At 46.1% G+C, this 26,829-nt stretch overlaps 1 protein-coding gene across 6 annotated transcripts in view; it reads right to left on the reverse strand.

Annotated features, from left to right (window-relative positions):
• Window positions 1-4,543: 4,543 nt before the first annotated feature.
• Window positions 4,544-26,829, reverse strand: part of LOC140196800 (fibroblast growth factor receptor 3-like) — a 207,529-nt gene continuing 185,243 nt past the window's right edge. For all 6 annotated transcript variants that reach the window (XM_072256603.1, XM_072256608.1, XM_072256604.1 and 3 more), the window contains exons 12-18: window positions 25,539-25,649; window positions 24,290-24,480; window positions 16,013-16,135; window positions 15,304-15,374; window positions 14,743-14,880; window positions 13,166-13,271; window positions 4,544-7,135 (exon numbers count right to left, since the gene is read on the reverse strand). In XM_072256603.1, the coding sequence (XP_072112704.1) occupies window positions 6,971-7,135; window positions 13,166-13,271; window positions 14,743-14,880; window positions 15,304-15,374; window positions 16,013-16,135; window positions 24,290-24,480; window positions 25,539-25,649 (905 nt within the window). In that variant the 3' untranslated portion in view covers window positions 4,544-6,970. The remainder of the gene's footprint in view (window positions 7,136-13,165; window positions 13,272-14,742; window positions 14,881-15,303; window positions 15,375-16,012; window positions 16,136-24,289; window positions 24,481-25,538; window positions 25,650-26,829) is intronic.

The following is a 26,829-nucleotide window of genomic DNA, read 5'->3' on the forward strand; positions in this document are numbered from 1 at the left end:
ATAGTCTCATAACAGAGGTCGTCCATGAATCTGGTGGTACGTGCATTTGTATCTGCTGCCTGGTGGGAGAGGGGAGCTGAGAGAATGTCCGGGGTGGGTGGGGTCTTTGATCATGCTGCCTGCTTTACTGAAGCAACCAGGGGTGTAGACAAAGAGGGGAGGGAGGCTCGTTTCCATGGTGTGCTGAGCTGTGCCCACCATTCTGCAATTTCTTGTGGTCACTTGCAGAGTAATTACCATAGAAAGCCAATTTACATGAGATAGGATTCTTTTGGTGCTGCCCCAATAAAAATTGTGGCAGGTAGACTAGCCGTGCAGGCTACCAAGGGCAGTCTTTGAGACTACTGGGGATAAACCTGACCCTTTAAGAGCAGTGGCCTATGATGCTATCAGAGGGGTGGCATAAATTTTACCAAATGTAAAGAAGTACACCATTCATTGATAATGGTTATGGACCACTGTCACAGAGACAATTTCAGAAAAGAGAACCTGTTACTGAGTAGGATTAAGGAATATTAGAATAAAAATCAGATTGATTCTCACTGCTTTATATGATGTGAAACTTGATATTTTGTGGCAGCAGTGTAGCGCAAAGGCATAAAATTACAATAAATTACAAAATAAGTAGTGCAAAATAGAAGAATAATGAGGTAGTGTTCATGGGTTAATGGATTGTTCTAAAATCTGATGGCGGAGAGGAAGTAGCTGTTTCTGAATGGTTGAGTTATGGGTCTTCTGGGCCCTGTGCCTCCTTCCTGATGGTAGTAACAAAAAGAGGGCACATCTCAGTTGGTGAAGATCCGTGATGATGGATGCCTCCTTATTGAGGCACTGCCTCTTAAGATGTTGCCGATGATGGGGAGGGTTGTGTCTGTGATGGGGCTGGGGGAGTCTATTACCCTCCACAGTCTCCTGCGATCCTCTTTATTGAAGTTGCAACCAGTCGGAATGCTCTCCACTGTACATCAGTAAAATTTATTCATAGAACTTAACTAACAATATAACCATAGGATTAACTTCAAGGGGACTTAAGGGTCTCAGCATTGATGTCAAAGTGACCTAGACCCTGAATGGAGGGGGAAGGCGTGCTAAGGAAGCCACAACTGCAGGAACTATGTACATTGGATGAGGATTGAGGGACACTGAAGAGAAATATTGATGAGGGTCTGTGGAGGAGATGGTGGGCATGTTAAGTTGAGTATGTTAAGTGAATGGAAACACAAGTGTGTGCAGATGCTGGAACCTGGATCTACAGAAACGCAGTGGGTCAGGCAGCCTCGATAGGGGGAAATGGACAGCTGACATTTTGGGTGGAGACCCTCCATCTGGACTGAAAGATAGGGGGAAGATGACTGGTACAAAATGGTAGAGTTAAGTGGCAGGCAGGAGGGGAGAGTGGAAATTGTGACATCCTTCCTCGTTCCAAAGATGTACGGGTTAGGGCTAGTAAGCTGTGGGCATGCTATGTTAGAGCCAGAAGTATAGTGATACTTGTGGGCTGCCCCCGCCACATCCTGGGACTGTGTTGGTTGTTGGTGCATCTGCCGTACGTTTCAATTTACAATTGACAAATAAAGCTAATCTCTTTTCTCTAGCTACCTGTGAAAAATTTCCCAGGTCTGCAGATGACGTTGAGTGTGAAGGATTGTCAGCCGTGAGGAATACAGAATACGTGGAGCTCAGGAGGACACAGGTAGGCTGGCAGACGTGCAGGCACATTGGATATGAAATGTGAATGAGGAGAAGCATTAAATCATATGGATTTAAAGGGTATGCAGGGAGGAGATTCGGGACTCATGCAGAAATACATATTTGCGGTTGGGAATGCGAGCCTTCAAAGCAGTTGATCCAAGGATGGGAACTTTGTGGTGGCTCGAACTACATGTGGGAGGACTGACTACTAGTTGTATTCCTCTTCGTGTAATTTATTCCATTGAAGGCAATGACTCCAATGTACCCATCTCCTTTTAAATGCCAGGTTGACTGTGGTAAAGCCAGAAACCCTTTAAATAATGGAGGCAACAGCTTCAATACAGATCTGCATATTGAGGATGGAACTGGATAAATTCCCCATCCATTGAGATGAGGGCTTCAGAATGAATATAGATCAGTACAGGCCCTTCAGCCCACAATGTTCTGCTGACCTTTTAACCTACTCCCAAGATTAAGCTAGCCCTTCCCTCCCACACAGCCCTCCATTTTTTTGGAGATTGTGGAAGCATTGGAAATGATCTTCCAGGAATCAACAGACTCTGGCATGGTTCCGGAGGACTGGAAGGTCGCAAATGTAGTTCTGTTATTTAAGAAAGGAAGGAGGCAGCAAAACGAAAATTACAGACCTATTAGTCTGACATCGGTAGTTGGAAAGATATTGGAGTCAATCCTCAAGGACGAGGTTATGAAATACCTCGAGGTGCATGACAAGATAGGCCGAAGCCAGCATGGTTTCATGAAGGGAAGATCCTGTCTCACCAACCTATTGGAATTTTTTAAGGTAATCTCGAATAAGGTTGACAAGGGAAAGGCTGTGGATATTGTGTATTTGGATTTTCAAAAGGCCTTCAATAAGGTGCTGCATATGAGGCTGCTTAATAAGATGAGAGCCCATGGAATTTTCGGAAAGATATTGAAATGGATGCAGCATTGGCTGATAGGCAGAAAGCAAAGGGTGGGAATAAAGGGATCCTATTCTGATTGGTTGCTGGTTACTAGTGGTGTTCTGCAGGGGTCGGTGTTGGGGACGCTTCTTTTTACGATGTATATCGATGATTTGGATTATGGATTAAATGGTTTTGTGGCTAAGTTTGCGGATGACACCAAGATAGGTGGAGGAGCAGGAAATGTTGAAGAAACAGAAAGGTTGCAGAGAGACTTAGTCAGTTTAGGAGAGTGGGCAAAGAAATGGCAGATGAGATACAACATTGACAAATGTACATTTCAGAAATAATCGGGCAGATTATTATTTAGATAGGGAGAAAATTCAAAAATCGGAAGTGCAAAGGGACTTGGGGGTCCTCGTGCAAGATGCCCTAAAGGTTAACCACCAAGTTGGATCGGCGGTAAGGAAAGCGAATGCTATGTTGGCATTCATTTCAAGAGGAATAGTGTCTAAGAGTAAGGAGGTGTTGATGAGGCTCTATGGGGCATTAGTGAGACGTCCTTTGGAATACTGCTTGCAGTTTTGGGCCCCCTATCTTAGAAAGGATGTACTGATGTTGGAGAGGGTTCAGAGAAGATTTACGAGGATGATTCCTGGAATGCAGGGGCTAACATATGAGGAGTGTTTGTCGGCTCTTGGACTGTATTCATTAGAGTATAGAAGAATGAGAGGGGATCTCATAGAAACATTTCGAATGTTGAAAGGGTTGGACAGAGTAGATGTGGAAAGGTTGTTTCCCTTGGTGGGTGAGTCCAGGACAAGAGGCCACAGTCTTAGAATTAGAGGGTACCCAGTTAAAACAGAGATGAGGAGAAATTTTTTTAGCCAGAGGGTTGGGGATTTGTGGAATTCGTTGCCACATACAGCTGTGGAGGCCCGATCATTGAGGGTGTTTAAGGAGCAGATTGACAGGTATCTAATTAGTCAGGGTATCAAGGGATATGGGGAAAAAGCCGGAAATTGGAACTAGATGGGAGAATAGTTTAGCTCATGGGGGAGCTGTGGAGCAGACTCGATGGGCCGAATGGCCTACTTCTGCTCCTTTGTCTTGTGATTTTTCTCTCATCCATGTGCCTAAGTCTCTTAAAAATCCCAAATGTAACTGCATCTACCACCACCCTGGCAGTGCGTTTACCACCCTGTGTGTAAAAAAAAACACAACCTGTTTCTGCCATCACCTTCTATACTTTCCCCTGGATAGGGTGGGGACTTTCCTTCTGGTATGGAGGAGAGCTACTGCACAGGATCGAAGTAAGCTTGAGAGAATTGTAAAATTAGCCAGATCCATCTATCCTCCGTAGTATCCAAATCATTTTCAAGGAGTGGTGCCTCTTTAAGAATGGGTCCATCATTAAGGACCTTCACCACCCATTGCTACCATCTGGAAGGAGGTACAGAAGCCCAGAGGCACACACTCGATGATTCAGGAATAGCTTCTTCCTCTCTGCCATCTGATTTCGGAATGGACATTGAACACTACCTCACTGCTTATTTTTATTTCCTATTTTTTGCACTATTTATTTAGCTATTTAATATACATATATACTTACTGTAGCTTATTTTTCTATATTTATCATGTATTCATTGTACTGCTGTTGCAGAAATAAATTTCACAACATATGCCAGTGATATTAAACCTAATTCTGATTCAAATCATCTTAAAATTATGCCTTTTCATATTAGTGATTACTACCCTGGGAAGATGGGGTTGGCTGTCCACTCCATCCATGCCCCTTATCATTGGACCTTTGCCCTAATAGATTTGGAAAGTGTAAAATATGATGATTATGGAGTAAATTTGCTGCTTGCACTCAGCAGCAGCATCATAGGAAACCTAAACACATCAATAACAAGCAAAAAGAACAGAAAACAGACATGCTTGCATTTTAAAACAATATCTTTTTATTTAGGTGGAATGGAACAGTTCCATGTTAATATCAAAGCTTTGTAAAGGCAGACAGATATTGTTCAGTGCTAGTTATTTAACTCCAAGACCATCTGTGGTCTTTTACAGGCTTCAGGCAGGCAAATTGGTTTAAAGGGTTGTTCCTTTTGTTTGGAACTCACCTCTGGCCACCATAGTGTGGAATGAGACAGGCAATGATCCAATCTAACCTTCGAACACCAGCTGACAACCTCAACTATTGCCAGTATTGCTTGACATGATTAGATCTACAGAAAAGGAACTGTTAAATGTTAAGTTCAGTCGAAGCTACTATACGTATATTTTGTAAAAAAAACCTCAATAAATTAGATATATATCTAAGTTCTTTTTTTGTAAATCATGCACAGATTTCAAATATTGGAAAAGTTTTTTTTTATGCATTAGGTACCTGGAATGTACACATCAACAGCGATCGGTAAGAAAATAATGAAGTGTCTTCTCATTGTACAAAAATTACACCACTATAAATCTCCTACGTCTGTATTAAAGAGTTAACAGATAACTTCAATCTATTAAATTAACTTCTCTACTGAATAAGAGCTTGATGGTCCTAAGAAAGATTAAAGGAGACAGACAGAATTTTTAATTGATTTTAATAGGATTCCTGCCTCAATTCTTAATTGCAATTTACCCGTGGAATCCTACTTCAAATCAAACCGGAATTTACTGTAGATTCTGGTTACTTGGTTTTATTTTACTTCACAGGCAACTGCCTGGTACCCAGTTGGTATCTTTTTTTAGCTTTTTTCTGTCTTTAACAAAAAGGGGTTTACCTCGAATTAGTCCTCTGCAAAATTGCACGTTAACATTTCCATTGCACCACGTTAAGTTGTGCTTGTGGCACTAACCTGCATAAAGAGAAGGGAGTGACGCGCAGGTCACTGATACATGACTGGTGTTAGTGGTTGACTGGCAGTCCTTCCTTGCACAAGCTGTTCTCTGCAAACACCCACAATCATTGCACCCTCTCGTCACAGCATAGCAAAAGTGCCAGCACAACGCTGCTCCTCACCTGCACACCTGGTGGTGTCACCAGCACTACTTGGCACCTTGGTGCCAATATACCAGGGGAAGGGGTAAGAAATTTTTAAAAAAACACTAAGCCAATGTGCTTTATAAATTTTTTTGTGCGATGTGCTACTTCAGTGTGATGCACTCGATTCGTGATCTCAAATTGCCCCAGGTGTGACCAGCACCTGAAGATGACCCTGCTTAAGATGTTGTCTCCCACGTATCTCAGCTTTAGGTGACCAAAATCGATCACTGTGCCCTGTTCCGATGGGCACCCAGAGCCCTAGCCATTTCAAGAGGCCAATACTGTTGGGGCAGCTCCAGGCAAGGCACCGTATCCGTACAGCGGGCCCACTGTTACCAATCACAGTCAGCACCCTTGCTCTCTCGTGCCTTCATCAAAGGTAAAGCACAAACCTTCATTTAGTTAAGAAAAGATAATTCTAGAATCTGATTACTAAACAACAGGAAAACAAAATCATTGCAATCTAAGAACAGATAACGTTCACTTTACACAATGTTTGAAAACTTGATTCTAATTACTTCTCCTCATTAACCTTTGTGCCTAATCAATGGGTAATAAATTAAAAATTATAAACATGTAAAACAAAAATTAAGAACCTAGTTTAACTAAAGCTGTGTACAGTAATTAGTAAATAAGCTATATACTTATAAATCTTTTAACCAAAATGATATGTTAAAGTCTATGAACAACTTTACAAATATACAATATGCTGATCTGATTGCAAATAATTATTGGTGTTTGAACTATTTTACCCCTTGTTCACTACACAATGAGTTTCTTTAATAACTTCCAGCTTAATACTGAATATCCTAAACTGCGATGATTTTAGGATTTTGCCTCCTCGTACTTGTAATTTTGTTTTTTTTGCTTTTTTCCTAAACAAGCAAATCATAAGTATACAACTGTTTTTAAACATTATCATACAATATTCATATTTATATATTTACAACTCTTCTGAAATCTGCAGCTTCACACAAATAAAAAGTATTTAAATGCTCTTTTGTAAAGAAAAATAATTGTCTTTTGTCACTTTCCTTTCTTAGCACAACATAGGCACAGAATGGTTCCTTTAGCAGTCACAATGCCAGAGGTCAAAGGTATCACCTCTGGATTTTTTTTTTTTGCAGAACTTTTCTATTTCGGTTTCTACATTACAAAGTTTCTTCACGCCAAGCAGTTTTGTTTTAGGTGGGCACAGCACTTGAAGATATAAGGCTCAATAATGGTGGGAAGTTAAGTAGGGAACAAGATCCCTGCAGTTGTTTCAGTGTATTTCCTTCAGTGTGAGTTTTCCATTGTTCAGCACCCTGGAGTCCTGCTTATTCTCATCTCATGTCCTGATGACACCATTACACTGCTGGTGCTTTGGGAGGCAAGGCTCGTCAGGCAGGGCATCATGGGCAAAGACAGAGTCGTCCCCAGAAGAGCAAGTACTGTGTGTGTCTTGGCAGGCTGGGGAATACTGCTCAAAAGGTGCTGACAAGTCAAGGTACTCCTGAAATACAAAGAAGAAGAAAACTGTTATGAACTCCCTGCGCCACGGACCGCGGTCACATCTGCGATAAGCACGTCGCATTGACGTGGACTGGGCTCTTGCCTTTGAGGTGGGAGACTTGACAATTCCAGTTCTGCTGCTGAGGCCTGGGGTTGATAGAGCAACACGTTACTGAGGTGGGAAATAAAGAACCTGCTGGTGGATCTCAGTGGTCGAGCAGCACGCGTGGGAGAAAGGAGGCGTCATCCTGACGTAGGGTATCAACGCTAAACGTTGACAATTCCCTCCACAGGTGCTGCCTGACACCCCCAGTTCCTCCAACAGATTGTTTGTTGCTCCAGATTCCAGCGTCTGCATTCATCAAATGTATTCACTTTAAAATGCCTGCCATCTTCCTTGCAACCCCTGTTCAGCTTCCCTCGGCCCTCATTCAACAGGAATGATGTGGAAGCTTTCGGGAGGGTGCAGAGGAGATTTACCAGGATGCTGTCTGGACTTGAGGGCATGCCTGATCAGGAAAGATCAAGCAAGCGAAGGAGATGAGAAGCGATTTGATAGAGGTGTACAGGATGATACGAGGCCTAGACAGAGTGAACAGCCAGCACCTTTTTCCTCAGGGTGTCAATGGCTAACATGGTGGACATACTTTTAAGGTGATTGAAGATAAGTATAGGAGGGATGTCAGGGGCGTGTTTTTATACAGAGAAACACACTGCCGGGGGTGGAGGTAACGGCAGATACATTAAGAACATTTAAGAGACTTTTAGATAGGCCTATGGATGAAAGAAAAATGGATGTTTATGTGTTAAGTTAGATTGTTCTTGGAGTAGATTACAAGGGCATCACAACATCAGGGCGAAAGGACCTGTACTGTTTTATGTTCTATGATAGGCTTGTAATGAGACTGCTATCCCTATCTACTATGTTGGGGGCTTAAATCACTAAAATATAGGCACTATACAGTCAAATTACAAGCCCCCTATCATTTAATATCTCAAGGAATGACAGACCTGCATTTTCTCTCTTCAATTTAAGCACACTGATATAATTCTTACCTGTATTTGATAAATGATAGCAATTATCGGAGCCTTTCTCCACCACATATAGCAAGTGTACCTTGTGACAATACCCCACACTGCCCATTCAGTGGGATCAGTAAAAGATTTTCCATATACTGCAGTGACAATGATTTGCATTGTATAAAATCAGGAAATTGCTTTTTTTGTACATAAACCTGAAGCAAATCCCCCAAGGTAACCACTTATTTTCCAAATTATAGCAATTAATGGATTCCTTATGAGAACCATAATGTTAAAGAGTTAAGTGTGCTGACTACAGTTCTCACATTTTATTGCCAAGTGTACAATCGCCTCCCCAGCCCTCCCCCCTCGTGTCACATGATAGGGGGCAGTCGAGCAAGGACACCATAAAAAGACATCAGCGCTGATCACAAATGGAGCGATCACTACTTTTTTTTTCTTCCCAGGCCATAAGATCAGAGCAAAAATCTGACCGCCTTTAAGCTCCAACTTGGCAACATTCTATCTCAGTTTCTGAGGTCATGGGTTAACTATCCAGTGAGGGCAGGTTATTGGGCAGGAGGGACACTGCATAAATCCTGGCGATAATGTTTTATGATCGCTAGCTGGAGATTTGGTACTGTCGATCATTTTCAATAATTATCTGTCAAGTATTTGAGGAGCACACTAAATCAGCTGGGCCTGTTGAATGCCCCTCTGTGTGTGTATTTGAAACATTTTTTTAAAGTAAGATTAAACAATGTGCATAGTGTATCCAAGTGAAAGACTGTGCACAGATTTAAAACAGTTACAAGTGTCAGAAATCAGTAAGTGCAAAAGCAGATCTGTGCAGCCAGGCCCGAGGGTGGCTCTGAATTTATTACCAAAGCATGTACTGTATGTGTCACCATATACAACCCTGAGGTTTGTTTTCTTACGGGCATACTAGCAACCAATATGCAAAAGACAACAAACTATGCAACTACAAAAGAGGAAATGAAATATGACCAAATAAAAAACCAATAAATATTGAGAACATGAGATAAAGAGTCATTGAAAGTGAGTGCATTGGTTGTGGGAACAGTTCAGTGAAGCTGAATGAAGTTATCATCAGGAGCCTGATGGTTGAAGGGTAATACCTGGTCCTGAACTTGATGGTGTGAGTGCTGAGACTCCTGTACCACCTTCCTGATGGCAGCAGCGAGAAGACAGCATGGCCTGGGTGGTGGGGGTCCCTGATGATGGATGCTGCTTTCCTGTGACAGTGCTCCGTGTAAACGTGCCCAACAGTGGGGTGGGCTTTACCTGTAATTGACTGCCCGGTTACAGAACCAACAAGCACACACTGCACAATTTCACCCATGTGACCAATTAATCTACTAACCCGTATGTCTTGGGAATGTGGGAGGAAACCGGAGCACCTGGAGGAAACCCAAGCGGTCACAGGGAGAAAGGGCAAACTCCTGTCAGCAGCGAGAACGTCACTGGCGATGTAATAGCGCTAACCACTCTGCTACCTTACAGTCAGCAGCGGGAACGTCACTGGTGATGCGACAGTGCTAACCACTCCATTACCGTGCCACCCCAAAGAGAGAAGACATGGCTGTTTTGACTCCTTCTCTGGAACCCAGTAAACTGAGTTCAATAGCAAGTCGGAGACTGGGAATCCTGCAGGGACCATCGAACACACACTTCCCAAAGCCATTCCACCATCCAAAACACACTTATCAAAGGTGTTCCACCATCTATAAACCAAGTCTGGAGCATGGTGGAATAGTCTCCATTGCCTGAGTGTTTGCAGCTTACACGAAAGGCAACTCCACCGAGGATAAAGCAGCTGACTTGACTGACCCCCTATCAACCACCCTAAGCATCCATTCGTTCCACCAATAGTGCAGAGGAACTACATTGTACACCATCTACAATGGGAAGCAGGTAGGTGGCAGCACCACCATCTCCCTTCCAATCACCTAGCATCCTGATTTGAGACTACATCTATCCTGATTCGAGATTACTGTGGGGCTACCTTCACCAGAAGAACTGCAGTAGTTCTGAAAAGTGGCTTTTGTCTCTACAAGGGCAATCGTGGAAGAGGCATAAATGCAGGCCTTTCCAGCCATGTCCAGATCTCAAAAAAATGAATGGGGAAAAAAATGGATGCTGTCCTGGGCCTTTTAACCCAATCAGTATTCACCCACAGGCAGCACCCTCCCCTTTACTTCTGAGTAGCTGCCTGTGTTTCCAAAAATATTTGCTCTTGTAACGAAATTGTACATAGACTCTGTGGCAATTTCTGACAGGCCATCAGATACAATTATACGTAAAGTTCTGAACAACATGCAGGCCAGATCAGTTTACTGGGGTGGTGACACGATGTGTGAAAGCAATGCAGTTCTCATCTGAACTGCAATAAAAGTGTGAGTACTGGTTTGATGGCTGCTTCTCCCCCTGCCCCCCCTCCCCCCTGTTCCTGCACTATATTTTCTGGTCCGGGTGCTATTGGACTCCGGGGGTCAGTCTGCAGACGTCTCCACGCAGAGGAAAGGTCACCAGACGTTGATGGTAGCCTCCCTCCTGAGGTTTCACTGAGATCATCTGGCGTGCAGCTGGGCTGAGTATGTCTGGTTGGCTCGGATTTGATACGCGGGGCCTACTGAGTCGGTCGGCCCTGCTGGGAGTGTGGGAGCTTGACAAAGGAGCATCCCAACTTTGTCCATGCTATTCTTTGGCCTTAACAGTCAGATACTGATTGCAACGTTTCAACTGTAAACCCGACCCCGTCTTCCTCGGGCACAGGTTAGTCAAACGTTGCAGTCGGTATCTGTTAAGGCCAAAGAACAGCATGGATAGATCTGATAACCAGTCAGTCACAAAGCTTCCGCATCCCGCCTTCGACCAGCGTCCTGGGCTGGAAGTGCATCCATGGACGGTGGGAGGGGGATGTGTGCAGGGTAAAGAGTCAGGGTGGGAGGGGGATGTGTGCAGGGTAAAGAGTCAGGGTGGGAGGGGGACGTGTGCAGGGTAAAGAGTCAGGGTGGGGTTGACCTCAGCTGTGAGGTAGGGGGGTGAGGCCAGTTTCGGGCTCAGCTGTGACTCCCTCACTGACCTGACACAGCTAATTAAACGCTGCCTTGACTGGGATGGCATCAGGACTGGAGGGGCTGGGGTAAAACTAGAGGCTAGGTAATAGTCCCTGGAACTCAGTAGGCGAAGGGGCATCCTGAGAATCGAGAAAACAAAGAGGCAAAGTCTTAATATTAGTTCCAGGGTTGATGCCAGGGAGCACTGATTCTAACAGAGAGAAACAAGTCTGACACAAGGGCTGAGGAATTCTGGAGGGGGTTGAGGGAGGATGGGGGTGTGGTTGGCCATCAGTACCGACCTTTAAGACACTCTGATGGGTGAATGGGGCCTTGTGCTGGTTTGGATGCAGGCAGAGTGTTGGACGCTAATAGGCCAAGGAGCGTGTTGGAATTACCAGAACGGGGGATGAATTCACCAAAGAAAGCCGAGCCTAGTTGTTTCAACTGCATTTCGTTTCCATGTCAGCTAATCACCTCAAGCATTACAGGCCCTACAGCCCACAATATTGTGATGACCTTCTAACCTCCTCTAAGGCTAATCTAACCCTTCCCTCCTACATAGCCCTCCATTTTCCTTTCATCCATGTGCCTATCTAAGAGTTTCTTAAATGCCCCTAAAGTAGCTGCCTCTACCACCAGCCCTGCCAGGGTGTTCCATTCACCCCCTACACTCTGTGTAAAGGAGTTATCTCTGATATTCCCCCCTGTACTTTCCTCCCATCACCTTAAAATTATGCTCCCTTGCATTAGCCATTTTCACCCTGGGGAAGTCTCTGACTGTCCACTTGATCTCTGTCTCTCATCACCTTGTACATTCCATCAAGTCACCTCTCACCCTCCTTCACTGCAAAGAGAGGCTGAAGCTGAAATAGACTTCTGCTTGGCAAAGGTGTTCCGGACTCCTGAATCCAGGCAGGCAGAAAGGCCGAAGGTCTAAATAAGTGAAATAAAGAACCTGAGTTGGTTGAATACTCTACTCCAGGAGTTCCAAAACTGGGGTTAGTGGTAGGGGTCCAAGGCATGAAAAAGGTTGGGATCCCCTGGACCTACTCCCCATCCTGCTGTCAGGTTCCGGGACCTAACTAGCAGATGTGAAGCCACGAACCAAACTGGAAGTCAACAGCCTGAGAGGAGGAATGACAACAAAACCAGACAGGAAGCAGAGGAGAAATCTTAATGCAGTCCTTTCACTGAAGGACCCAAGCTAACCTCATGAGACAGAGTGGAGATGGTCTGAAAGGCTAAGAGAATTGCTTCAGAGACACACAGGTACAGGAGTCGGCCTCTCAACTACTCAAGCTTGCTTTGCCGTTAACTCGTAACTTGATGTGTCAAAAAATTCCAACGCGTTTGACCCCGCAAAAGCTTGAGCATCTTAAAACAGAAGCTACGGTTAAAGGGGCTTTATGGAAAAAAAAACTCCACAGTTTTGGATCTTTACATTGGAGGGTAAAGGTGGAACAATATAATTTGAGGGTCATAATCTGAAAGGTTTGGATAGACTGGGGAGGAATTCTCGGTTGAGAAGAGGCTACAGGAAATGGAGAGGTGAGACCACAGAAAACTGGGATACATCTACAGTTGATGCCAAAGTGGGTCAGTGACAACAAGGTGATGGGTGAATGGGACTTGGTGTGAGTTAGGACACAGGCAGAGAGTTGAATGAGTGCTAGCTCACAGAGGGCAGAAGGAAGATTGCAGTGGAATCACTAGATTTTGAGATCAATTGTCCAACTGTGAAAAAAACGTGGCTATTTCAACAGTTGAAAGCTAATGAGTGTACAATATTCTAAAACTTGAGAGGTCTGAGTCAGAACCTACAAAAGATATTGTAATGCCGTTGAAGAACAGTAAATGCCTTCCTTAAACTTCATGTTAATTAATGTCCCCCCCCCCCCACTTTCTCAGTTCCTTTTCTGTTAACTGACCTCAGTTGATGTCACTGTCAGGACCCTGTCGAGATCCTCGACCAGTTGTTTGAACGTTGGCCTCTGTGATGGGATTGCATGCCAGCATTCTCTCATGATCATATACCTAGGGTAAAGGTCACAGAACATTGATTAAACCAATGGCAACAATTATCTTCGTTACCCTATAAGCAATTGGCCATTTTTGCAGGGGAAGAAAGCAACGCGAGGGAGACTGGAGGATGCAGAATAGCAGTGCAATACACAACCGCAACAGAGCCAATATACCACAGCAAAGGGATCCAGTGCACGAGACCAGATGTACAGCAGCACAATCCAGTGCACTGCTGAGAGGCCCCAAGATCACCATTAAATTTTTCACATTCCATCAGTGCAAAGCCCTGCTACCCTAACCCATGGAGTGGTTCTGTAACTGCAGCGTATTTCACCACCCATCTCTCAACACGTGACTGAGGATTGTACATCCCCAATAATCCCATCAAATCAGGAAGTCGTGCATGGAAGCAGTTAACGGATTATACTCTCAGTGGCCATTTTGTTAGGTACACCTGTACACTTACTCATTGATGCAAATATCTAATCAGCCAATCATGTGGCAGCAACTAATGCATAAAAGCAACACAGACTAGTCAAGAGCCTCGTTTGTTGTTCAGACCAAACATCAAAATGTGGAAGAAATATGACCTAAGTGACTTTGACCGTGAAATGATTGTTTGTGCCAGATGGGGTGGATTGAGTATATCAGACACTGCTGATCTCCTGGGGTTTTCGCACACAGCAGTCTCTAGAGCATACAGAGAATGGTGTGAAAAACCAAAAAAAAACACCCAGTGGGCAGCAGTTCTGTGGGTGAAAACACCTTGTTAATGAGACAGCCCAGAGGAGAATGGCCAGACTGGTTCAAGCTGACAGGAAGGCAACAGTAACTCAAATAACCACACATTACAACAGCAGTGTGCAGAAGAGCATCTCTGAGCACACAACACGTTGAACCTTGAACTGGATGGGCCACAACAGCAGAAGTCCATGAACATACACTCAGTGGCCACTTTATTCTGTGCAGAGGCTATGTAATATCGTGGCCAGTGAGTGTAGATAAGTACAAGATACAACTTACTTTCCAGAAATGTTTAGATACAGCAACTGAAGGTAACGTTGTGATATGAGTCTCCATTTAACACACTGGAGCAGTGTTTCCCCGGAGGGATAATAATGTGACACCAAACGATACAAAATCTTAGCACAGTTGTCCAAAATCTTTTTAAAATGGACACAGCACATAATGAATGAACCAACAGCAGTATCCATTCTGAGACATTAGGTGTTTAAACTCTGGACAGATAGCTACAGAGTGAGGGAAAGCTGTTCCGCTTTCCAATAAGCGATAGCTTGTAGGAAGGAAGGGTAAATCCTGCGACGTTTGAGGTCTACAGGGTAGAAATTATTGTGTGACTTTAAACGAAAAGAACTGAGTGTGAAGCCCAAGTGACACCAGCCACGAGTACCAGCTGTGCTGTAAACGCCAGGCTGTCTTGGCCGACGCTGGAGAACGAGGTGAAGAGTGGGCACGTGCTTACAGCTCATGGGTGCAGTTGGCAGGCTTGTCCATTCGATGGCCTTCTTTCAGCAGTTTGAAGAGCTCTTCCACTGGGATGCCGGGGTAGGGCGATCCACCCAGAGTAAAAATCTCCCACAACAGGACTCCGTACGACCAGCTGTGAAGCAGAAGAATAAAAACCTAATTCACTGAAGCCGTTTTAGAACCGCCCCATTCTCTGGGTGCTGCCACCCGTGTCTAACATAGTTATCACTGGTGTGACTTAATTGAATAAGCCCCCTTTTCCCTTCCAACTTGAAGTACGGTGCTGATCCCTTCAATCACAGCAAATATCAGCAGAGGCCAGCGATGGAATTAAAATGATCAGTTAATCAGATAGCTGACAGAGCGTTTATAATATGTCAGCTATTCTGCCAAGCCTCTGGAGCAGAACTAATGACGTTTTCTCTCTCTACGCTCACTTTCCCTGCCCTGGGAAGCTTGGAAGTGAGTCAGAGCTCCTCTGTAGCTAGCTCTCCTTTACAATATCAGTATTTGGCAGAGTTTGGTTGAAAGCCGCAATGTTACGTATCGTACTTACACATCACTCTGGTGGGTGTAAACTCTATCGAACAAGGCCTCTGGAGCCATCCACTTCACTGGCAGCCTACCCTGTGGTCAGACAGGAGGGGGATTTTTATTTCATATTCATCTCTTTCAAATGCCGGTCCCGATGACCATTGAGCCATCACACAAGACAAGGCCATTTGGCCCATCACTTCTGTACCCCACAGCCCACCTGCCCACCCTCTCCTCATCATCTGTCCACCTCCCGCATGCGCTTTGCTGACTTCTCCCGAAATGCGGCTGGTCTGAACACCCGAAACACAACTTGGTGCAGTGAGTTCCATGTCCTTTTTGAACTAATTACTGTCTATATCAGTGGACCACAGTTTGGGACCAGAATACAAGTGGGAACCCTTTCTCTGAACCCCGCATTATTTGGAAGATCCTTAGCCGGACACTTGATCGTTTTTTTTTGCAAGAGAAAAGAGCTCTGGTTGATTCACTCATTTCTGCCTGTGGGCTGCTCAGTCTTTGCCGGGAGTGGATATTGAGGATCTTCTGGGCAGCCCATGTACAGAGGCGCTGCCCCTGGTTTGCGTGCACGCTAATCACAGCCCACGCCCAAAAGCAAGTGACTGGAGTTTGGACTGAAGGCCCCCACACCCCACCCCGGATGCCGCTCGCATTCCCTGCTCGGTCACCGCAGCCTCCTGGCCGCCTGAATACGCTGTGCAGACACTTACGTTCGTTGTTTTCTTGTAGTAGTCGATGTTGTGCACATCCCTGGCGAGGCCGAAGTCGGCAATCTTCATCACATTGTCCTCTGTCACTAGCACATTTCTAGCTGCCAGGTCCCGATGGATGCACTAACCAGTTAACAAGCCAAAGAGGGCAATTAAACAGCTGGCCAGAGTAACCAAAGCAAAGACAGACACACTCTACTCTTATCCAATTGTTATTCCAAATAACATCCTGTCAAATAATGTGACAGCGATCATTAATATTCTACTACACTGGCACTGAAACCACTCCCATTTGTCAAAAGGTATGGCAACTAGTAAAAGCTCATGGTGTAGGAGGTAATGTATTGGTGTAGAGTCTGGTTCATGGTGTAGGAGGTAACACTGGTGTAGGGTCTGGCTAACAAGAAATAGAGGGGACATAAGTTCTGATTGGCAAGGGACAGCAAGTGGTACACCACAGGGTCTGGTGTTTTTACACCACAGGGACTGGTGTTGGGGCCTGGTGTTTTTACAGCACAGGGACTGGTGTTGGGGCCTGGTGTTTTTACAGCACAGGGACTGGTGTTGGGGCCTGGTGTTTTTACAGCACAGGGACTGGTGTTGGGGCCTGGTGTTTTTACACCACAGGGACTGGTGTTGGGGCCTGGTGTTTTTACACCACAGGGACTGGTGTTGGGGCCTGGTGTTTTTACAGCACAGGGACTGGTGTTGGGGCCTGGTGTTTTTACACCACAGGGACTGGTGTTGGGGCCTGGTGTTTTTACAGCACAGGGACTGGTGTTGGGGCCTGGTGTTTTTACACCACAGGGACTGGTGTTGGGGCCTGGTGTTTTTACACCACAGGGATTGGTGTTGGGGCCTGGTGTTTTTACACCACAGGGATTGGTGTTGGGGCCTGGTGTTTTTACACCACAGGGACTGGTGTTGGGGCCTGGTGTTTTTACAGCACAGGGACTGGTGTTGGGGCCTGGTGTTTTTACAGCACAGGGATTGGTGTTGGGGCCTGGTGTTTTTACACCACAGGGACTGGTGCTGGGGCCTGGTGTTTTTACAGCACAGGGACTGGTGTTGGGGCCTGGTGTTTTTACAGCACAGGGACTGGTGTTGGGGCCTAGTGTTTTTACAGCACAGGGTCTGGTGTTGGGGCCTGGTGTTTTTACAGCACAGGGACTGGTGTTGGGGCCTGGTGTTTTTACACCACAGGGACTGGTGTTGGGGCCTGGTGTTTTTACACCACAGGGTCTGGTGTTGGGGCCTGGTGTTTTTACACCACAGGGTCTGGTGTTTTTACACCACAGGGTCTGGTGTTTTTACACCACAGGGTCTGGTGTTTTTACACCACAGGGATTGGTGTTGGGGCCTGGTGTTTTTACACCACAGGGACTGGTGCTGGGGCCTGGTGTTTTTACAGCACAGCGATTGGTGTTGGGGCCTGGTGTTTTTACACCACAAGGACTGGTGTTGGGGCCTGGTGTTTTTACAGCACAGGGACTGGTGTTGGGGCCTGGTGTTGTTACAGCACAGGGACTGGTGTTGGGGCCTGGTGTTTTTACACCACAGGGTCTGGTGTTGGGACCTGGTGTTTTTACACCACAGGGACTGGTGTTGGGGCCTGGTGTTTTTACACCACAGGGACTGGTGTTGGGGCCTGGTGTTTTTACACCACAGGGACTGGTGTTGGGGCCTGGTGTTTTTACACCACAGGGACTGGTGTTGGGGCCTGGTGTTTTTACACCACAGGGACTGGTGTTGGGGCCTGGTGTTTTTACACCACAGGGACTGGTGTTGGGGCCTGGTGTTTTTACAGCACAGGGACTGGTGTTGGGGCCTGGTGTTTTTACAGCACAGGGACTGGTGTTGGGGCCTGGTGTTTTTACACCACAGGGACTGGTGTTGGGGCCTGGTGTTTTTACACCACAGGGACTGGTGTTGGGGCCTGGTGTTTTTACACCACAGGGACTGGTGTTGGGGCCTGGTGTTTTTACAGCACAGGGACTGGTGTTGGGGCCTGGTGTTTTTACACCACAGGGACTGGTGTTGGGGCCTGGTGTTTTTACAGCACAGGGACTGGTGTTGGGGCCTGGTGTTTTTACACCACAGGGACTGGTGTTGGGGCCTGGTGTTTTTACACCACAGGGACTGGTGTTGGGGCCTGGTGTTTTTACACCACAGGGATTGGTGTTGGGGCCTGGTGTTTTTACACCACAGGGACTGGTGTTGGGGCCTGGTGTTTTTACAGCACAGGGACTGGTGTTGGGGCCTGGTGTTTTTACAGCACAGGGATTGGTGTTGGGGCCTGGTGTTTTTACACCACAGGGACTGGTGCTGGGGCCTGGTGTTTTTACAGCACAGGGACTGGTGTTGGGGCCTGGTGTTTTTACAGCACAGGGACTGGTGTTGGGGCCTAGTGTTTTTACAGCACAGGGTCTGGTGTTGGGGCCTGGTGTTTTTACAGCACAGGGACTGGTGTTGGGGCCTGGTGTTTTTACACCACAGGGACTGGTGTTGGGGCCTGGTGTTTTTACACCACAGGGTCTGGTGTTGGGGCCTGGTGTTTTTACACCACAGGGTCTGGTGTTTTTACACCACAGGGTCTGGTGTTTTTACACCACAGGGATTGGTGTTGGGGCCTGGTGTTTTTACACCACAGGGACTGGTGTTGGGGCCTGGTGTTTTTACACCACAAGGACTGGTGTTGGGGCCTGGTGTTTTTACAGCACAGGGACTGGTGTTGGTGCCTGGTGTTGTTACAGCACAGGGACTGGTGTTGGGGCCTGGTGTTTTTACAGCACAGGGACTGGTGTTGGGGCCTGGTGTTTTTACACCACAGGGACTGGTGTTGGGGCCTGGTGTTTTTACAGCACAGGGACTGGTGTTGGGGCCTGGTGTTTTTACACCACAGGGTCTGGTGTTGGGGCTTGGTGTTTTTACACCACAGGGACTGGTGTTGGGGCCTGGTGTTTTTACACCACAGGGACTGGTGTTGGGGCCTGGTGTTTTTACACCACAGGGACTGGTGTTGGGGCCTGGTGTTTTTACACCACAGGGACTGGTGTTGGGGCCTGGTGTTTTTACACCACAGGGACTGGTGTTGGGGCCTGGTGTTTTTACACCACAGGGTCTGGTGTTGGGGCCTGGTGTTTTTACAGCACAGGGACTGGTGTTGGGGCCTGGTGTTTTTACACCACAGGGACTGGTGTTGGGGCCTGGTGTTTTTACACCACAGGGTCTGGTGTTGGGGCCTGGTGTTTTTACACCACAGGGACTGGTGTTGGGGCCTGGTGTTTTTACACCACAGGGACTGGTGTTGGGGCCTGGTGTTTTTACAGCACAGGGACTGGTGTTGGGGCCTGGTGTTTTTACAGCACAGGGACTGGTGTTGGGGCCTGGTGTTTTTACACCACAGGGACTGGTGTTGGGGCCTGGTGTTTTTACACCACAGGGACTGGTGTTGGGGCCTGGTGTTTTTACACCACAGGGACTGGTGTTGGGGCCTGGTGTTTTTACACCACAGGGACTGGTGCTGGGGCCTGGTGTTTTTACACCACAGGGACTGGTGTTGGGGCCTGGTGTTTTTACACCACAGGGTCTGGTGTTGGGGCCTGGTGTTTTTACAGCACAGGGACTGGTGTTGGGGCCTGGTGTTTTTACAGCACAGGGACTGGTGTTGGGGCCTGGTGTTTTTACACCACAGGGTCTGGTGTTGGGGCCTGGTGTTTTTACACCACAGGGACTGGTGTTGGGGCCTGGTGTTTTTACACCACAGGGACTGGTGTTGGGGCCTGGTGTTTTTACAGCACAGGGACTGGTGTTGGGGCCTGGTGTTTTTACAGCACAGGGACTGGTGTTGGGGCCTGGTGTTTTTACAGCACAGGGACTGGTGTTGGGGCCTGGTGTTTTTACACCACAGGGACTGGTGTTGGGGCCTGGTGTTTTTACACCACAGGGACTGGTGTTGGGGCCTGGTGTTTTTACACCACAGGGACTGGTGTTGGGGCCTGGTGTTTTTACACCACAGGGACTGGTGTTGGGGCCTGGTGTTTTTACACCACAGGGACTGGTGCTGGGGCCTGGTGTTTTTACACCACAGGGTCTGGTGTTTTTACACCACAGGGTCTGGTGTTTTTACACCACAGGGTCTGGTGTTTTTACACCACAGCGATTGGTGTTGGGGCCTGGTGTTTTTACACCACAGGGACTGGTGTTGGGGCCTGGTGTTTTTACAGCACAGGGACTGGTGTTGGGGCCTGGTGTTTTTACACCACAGGGACTGGTGCTGGGCCCTGGTGTTTTTACAGCACAGGGACTGGTGTTGGGGCCTGGTGTTTTTACAGCACAGGGACTGGTGTTGGGGCCTGGTGTTTTTACAGCACAGGGACTGGTGTTGGGGCCTGGTGTTTTTACAGCACAGGGATTGGTGTTGGGGTCTGGTGTTTTTACACCACAGGGACTGGTGCTGGGGCCTGGTGTTTTTACAGCACAGGGACTGGTGTTGGGGCCTGGTGTTTTTACAGCACAGGGACTGGTGTTGGGGCCTAGTGTTTTTACAGCACAGGGTCTGGTGTTGGGGCCTCGTGTTTTTACAGCACAGGGACTGGTGTTGGGGCCTGGTGTTTTTACACCACAGGGACTGGTGTTGGGGCCTGGTGTTTTTACACCACAGGGTCTGGTGTTGGGGCCTGGTGTTTTTACAGCACAGGGACTGGTGTTGGGGCCTGGTGTTTTTACAGCACAGGGACTGGTGTTGGGGCCTGGTGTTTTTACACCACAGGGTCTGGTGTTGGGGCCTGGTGTTTTTACAGCACAGGGACTGGTGCTGGGGCCTGGTGTTTTTACACCACAGGGACTGGTGTTGGGGCCTGGTGTTTTTACAGCACAGGGACTGGTGTTGGGGCCTGGTGTTTTTACACCACAGGGACTGGTGTTGGGGCCTGGTGTTTTTACAGCACAGGGACTGGTGTTGGGGCCTGGTGTTTTTACACCACAGGGACTGGTGTTGGGGCCTGGTGTTTTTACAGCACAGGGACTGGTGTTGGGGCCTGGTGTTTTTACACCACAGGGACTGGTGCTGGGGCCTGGTGTTTTTACACCACAGGGACTGGTGTTGGGGCCTAGTGTTTTTACACCACAGGGTCTGGTGTTGGGGCCTCGTGTTTTTACCGTTTGTGAAGGCATCAGAAGTACGGTTGCTAAATTTGGGGATGATGCAAAGTTGTGACGAGGATATGAGGTTGCAAAGGGATAAAGAAAGATTTGGAGAGTGGGCAGCTATCTGGTAACTGGAATGGGATGTCAGAAGATGTGAAAATGTGCTTTTCGGTAGCAGCAAGACAAAAGAAGCATATCATCCAAATGGTGAGAGATTGCAGAGCACTGGGATTTAGTGGGACCTGGGTGTCCAAGGTTGACTCATGGTCTAGGACTGTCTCCCAGCAACACTACTGGCAAAGAATAACACAGGAGAGGCCCTATCTATTGAACATTATGCCTTTATAGAGATGATGTGGGGAAGTCTAGGACGAGGAGGCACAACCTCCGAATAGAAGGATATCCATTTAAAACAAAGATAAGGAGGAATTTCTTTAGCCAGAGGTGGTGAATCGGTGGAATTCATTGCAACAGATGGCTGTGGAGGCCTAGACGTGGTCTTTCTTTGGGGGCTTTGCTATTGTTTGCTGGTGTGTGAGGGCACTGAGGCTTCTTGATGTTTTGCTGCTGCTCTCACATGGGAGGGGGAGAGGGGGCTTTGGGGTTCTTTTTTCTGTAATTTATTTTTTATCGAATTTCATCTTCAAACATTTCCATAAGATGTATTTCAGATACTGTACATATATATCATATAATCATATTTGTCACAAATCTCCACATAATATTTATCTGAAGTATACTCTTATAGAAAGAAGAGGAAAGAAAGAACAATTGAAAGAAGAAAACTACATACAGAGTAGGGAGTGATTTTTTAAACAACATATCCATTGATTGTGAGAATAAAATCAGGCCTATAAGATGTTATGTAGTTAAACCATTTTTTCCAGTATAAATAAAATTGTTCCAACTTATGATTAACAGATGTTGTTATCTTCTCCATTTTGTAAATGTCCATTGTAATTTCCCTCCATACATTTAAAATTGGGCTCTCCTGAGATGACCATTTCCTGGTAAGGGTCTTTTTACCAGCCACCAGCAGTACATTCATTAAATATTTATATTTATCTCTTTTCAACCATTCTTGAGGTATACACCCAAAATATATGGTCTTACTATTTATCTGTTAGTATATCATTGAAATTTGCAGAATATAACTTAATCGATCTACTCCCTGACCAAATAAGAATGAAGAAAAGTGAATAACAAAAGGAAAGGTAAGGAAGGTGTGGTTCCAAGGCTGGGGTCTCTAGATGACCCTGGGTTGGGCTAGAAGAAAAGTCTAGCCATGGGGGATAGTCCCTCCTACCTGTGGGTTGAGGCCCCCGCTGCAGTACCTATAAAAGTAAGTAAAAAAAACTATGTCCATTACACAGAGATGATTTCCCTGTGTATTCCTCCCATGTATATATTCTCATTTAGGTGGGGAAAAAGGAATGAATAAATTAATTGGCTTTGGGGTTCTAATGTTTCTCTGTCATTTATTCTTTGGGGTTCTCTTCTGTTTTTGTGGATGTCTGCAAAGGGTAAGAATTTCAGGTTGTAAACTGTATGCATCCTTTGATAATAAATGGAACCATATTTAAAGAGGAGGTTGATAGGTTTTGGATTAGTCATATAAGATGTTATGTAGTAGTAGGTCAGTAGTAGGTAAGTTATTGGAGGGAGTACTAAGAGACAGAATCTACAAGCATTTGGATAGACAAGGGCTTATTAGGGAGAGTCAACATGGCTTTGTGGGTGGTAGGTCATGTTTGACCAATCTGTTGGAGTTTTTCGAGGAGGTTACCAGGAAAGTGGATGAAGGGAAGGCAGTGGATATTGTCTACATGGACTTCAGTAAGGCCTTTGACAAGGTCCCGCATGGGAGGTTAGTTTGGAAAATTCAGTCGCTAGGTATACATGGAGAGGTGGTAAATTGGATTAGACATTGGCTCGATGGAAGAAGCCAGCGAGTGGTGGTAGAGAATTGCTTCTCTGAGTGGAGGCCTGTGACTAGCAGTGTGCCACAGGGATCAGTGCTGGGTCCATTGTTATTTGTCATCTATATCAATGATCTGGATGATAATGTGGTAAATTGGATCAGCAAGTTTGCTGATGATACAAAGATTGGAGGTGTAGTAGACAGTGAGGAAGGTTTTCAGAGCCTGCAGAGGGACTTGGACCATCTGGAAAAATGGGCTGAAAAATGGCAGATGGAGTTTAATACTGACAAGTGTGAGGTATTGCACGTTGGAAGGACAAACCAATGTAGAACATACAGGGTTAATGGTAAGGCACTGAGGAGTGCAGTGGAACAGGGGGATCTGGGAATACAGATACAAAATTCCCTAAAAGTGTCGTCACAGGTAGATAGCGTCGTAAAGACAGCTTTTGGTACATTGGCCTTTATTAATCGAAGTATTGAGTATAAGAGCTGGAATGTTATGATGAGGTTGTATAAGGCATGGGTGAGGCCGAATCTGGAGTATTGTGTTCAGTTTTGGTCACCAAATTACAGGAAGGATATAAATAAGGTTGAAAGAGTGCAGAGAAGGTTTACAAGGATGTTGCCGGGACTTGAGAAACTCAGTTACAGAGAAAGGTTGAATAGGTTAGGACTTTATTCCCTGGAGCGTAGAAGAATGAGGGGAAATTTGATAGAGGTATATAAAATTATGATGGGTATAGATAGAGTGAATGCAAGCAGGCTTTTTCCACTGAGGCAAGGGGAGAAAAAAAACCAGAGGACATGGGTTAAGGGTGAGGGGGGAAAAGTTTAAAGGGAACATTAGGGGGGGCTTCTTCACACAGAGAGTGGTGGGAGTATGGAATGAGCTGCCTGATGAGGTGGGATATGCGGGTTCTTTTTTAACATTTAAGAATAAATTGGACAGATATATGGATGGGAGGTGTATGGAGGGATATGGTCCGTGTGCAGGTCAGTGGGACTAGGCAGAAAATGGTTTGGCACAGCCAAGAAGGGCCAAAGGGCCTGTTTCTGTGCTGTAGTTTCTATAGTCAGGGTGTCAAAGGTTACGGGGAGAAGGCAAGAGAATGGGGTTGAGAGGCATTGTAATAGAATGGTGAAGCAGATTTGATGGGCTGAATGGCCTAATTCTGCTCCTGTGTCTTATGGTCTTAGCTGTTCACCTTTTGAGAAGCCAGATATTCCATCCCACGAGCAACCTGGTAGGCGCAAGAGACCAGATCCTTGAACGTTAACTGCTCGTCGGGCACCTTGCAGGTGTCAAAGGAGTAATCCATGCCAGGGGGCCTTCGTGCTTTGAGGTACTCTCGCAGGTTCCCCTTTGACGCAAACTCGACTATGACATAGAGCGGGCCTGGATGGGAAGACAAGGCAACAAACTTACTGCAAGCGTTACGCTGGAACACATGGCGACACTTGTGCATCCTTAGTTTGTGCTGGTTGTTAACACAAATGATGCATTTCGCTGTACGTTTCGATTTGCATCTGATAAATAAATGAATCTGAATCCGTGAACGTGGGTCGATGGAGTAATCAGCACTTCGCAAGCTCTGAAACACGTTGTCCCTTGGTGAGATGAGATCCAACTGGGATTCCTGTTCTCATTAAGAGGAATAATGGAGGAGAGGGGGAATTGGGAATACAGATCCATAATTCCTTGAAAGTGGCTTCACGGGTAGAAAGGGTTGTAAAGAGAGCATTAGGCACACTAGTTAGAACTTTATTGACTACAGAGCGTAGGGGGATGAGGGGAGATTTGATAGAAGTATCCAAAATTGTGAAGAGTGGAGGGAAGGTAAATGTAAGCAGGCTTTTAGCACTGAGGTTGGGTGACACATTACGGGTTAAGGGTGAAAGGTGAAATGTTTAAGGGGAACTTGAGGGGGGGATCTCTTCAGAGTGAGAGTGTGGAATGAGCTGCCAGTGGAAGTGGTGGATGTGGGTTGATTTTCAACATTTAAGAGAAATTTGGATGGATACATGGATGGGAGGGGTAAGGAGGGCTATGGTTTGGGTGCAGATCAATGGGACGAGGCAGAATAATAGTTCAGCATGGACAGGTAGGTCAACGGGCCTGTGCTGTAGTGTGGTGTTCTAGTGCAAGTGAATACCTGGGGTTGAATGGTAGAAAGAAAAAGATAAGCAAACTGCAACTTCTGGTGCACATGCCTGACACACTGTTGTTTGTCCAGCACCAGATTAACAGCTTCTGCCAGGAGATGGGGACCCAGAGTATGAGAAACTAGGACGTGAATAGTCGGGCAGCGGCGGGGTGTTAGGGGATTGGGGTGCAGGTTGCTGTTGTGAGGTGATTGGGGTACTTTGATGAGGATATTGGAGATGAGTGCCTGTACATTTACTGAGACCTGGACTGAAAATATCCACCCCCCCCCCCCCACCGTTCAGACTCACCGTCCTGTGTGCAGGCCCCCAGTAAATTAATAATATTTTTATGTTTTCCAATCATCTTCATCATTTCCATTTCCGACACCAGGTCAGACAGGTCTTTGTCAGTAGCATCGTCTGCAAGGACAGAAAAGGGTATGAAGTGACTAAATACACAGAGAGGCTTGTTACTGAACTCAGGCACATGCAGGTTACAGGTACCAGCTCCCCACGAACTCCACCAACACCACCAGGTTTACCCCCTTCTCCCACATGACCACTCGGTCCCAATCCTGGGAACCCTACCCAACAGCACTGTCGGGACCTTCCCCAGAGGGACACAGTGGTTCAAGAAGGCCACTCACCACTACATTTCCAATTTATAGTTAGGGACGGGATAAATTCTAGCCTCGTCATTTAAATGAAGATAAGTGGAATATGATGTAGTTTGTGAAATATCTTATAGCAGCCTACTGAATGTAACCCGATGTGATACCAAAAGATCGGCTTCAGCAAATTACATGTCTCTATTTTCAGCCCTAATCCAACAGACTTAAATAAGCTAACAATTACTGTTAGACCATACAACATAGGAACAGAATTAGGGCATCCAGCCCATCGAGTCTGCTCTGTCATTCCATCATGGTTGATTTATTAACCTATTCTCCTGGCTTCCTCTCGTAACCATTGACGCCCTTACTACCAAGAGCCTATCAACCTCTGCTTTAAGTGTACCCGATGACTTAGTAATGAATCCTACAAGTTCACCACCATCTGGCTAAAGACATTTCCTCTCATCTCTGTTCCTTGTATTCAGAGGTTGATTTCCCCACTGCCCATGTTTGACGGTGTAGAATCTCAACAGTGATTAAACTTGCAAATACTAAACAAAACGTTGCACAGTTGAAGGAATGTAAATGGTGATGTCAATATTTCCCATATCAGTCACGAAGTACTTGTAGCTTCTGGCAGCAGATGGCAGTGTGGAATGACTTTCTGGAGTGGCTGCCCCACTGTCAGAATTAATCAATGCATTGCAGCTAAGTTCATGGATCCTTTACTATGGAACGTACAAAATATTTGGATTAAATTAAAGGATATAATGTTATATATATATTTCTTCTTGTAATTTATAGACATTTAAATTATGTATTGCATTGTGCTTCTGCTGCAAAACAACAAGTTTCACGACACATGCCAGTGATATTAAACCTGAGTGGGTTGAGATAATGTTTAAAAAGCCCCTTAAAGCTTTGCTTTTCCACATATCATCAGATGCAGCCCATACCCAGCTCCACTCTTTTATGTTTTAAGCAGA

This window comes from Mobula birostris, chromosome 4 (assembly GCF_030028105.1).
Source record: "Mobula birostris isolate sMobBir1 chromosome 4, sMobBir1.hap1, whole genome shotgun sequence".
NCBI classification, from domain to species: domain Eukaryota; kingdom Metazoa; phylum Chordata; class Chondrichthyes; order Myliobatiformes; family Myliobatidae; genus Mobula; species Mobula birostris.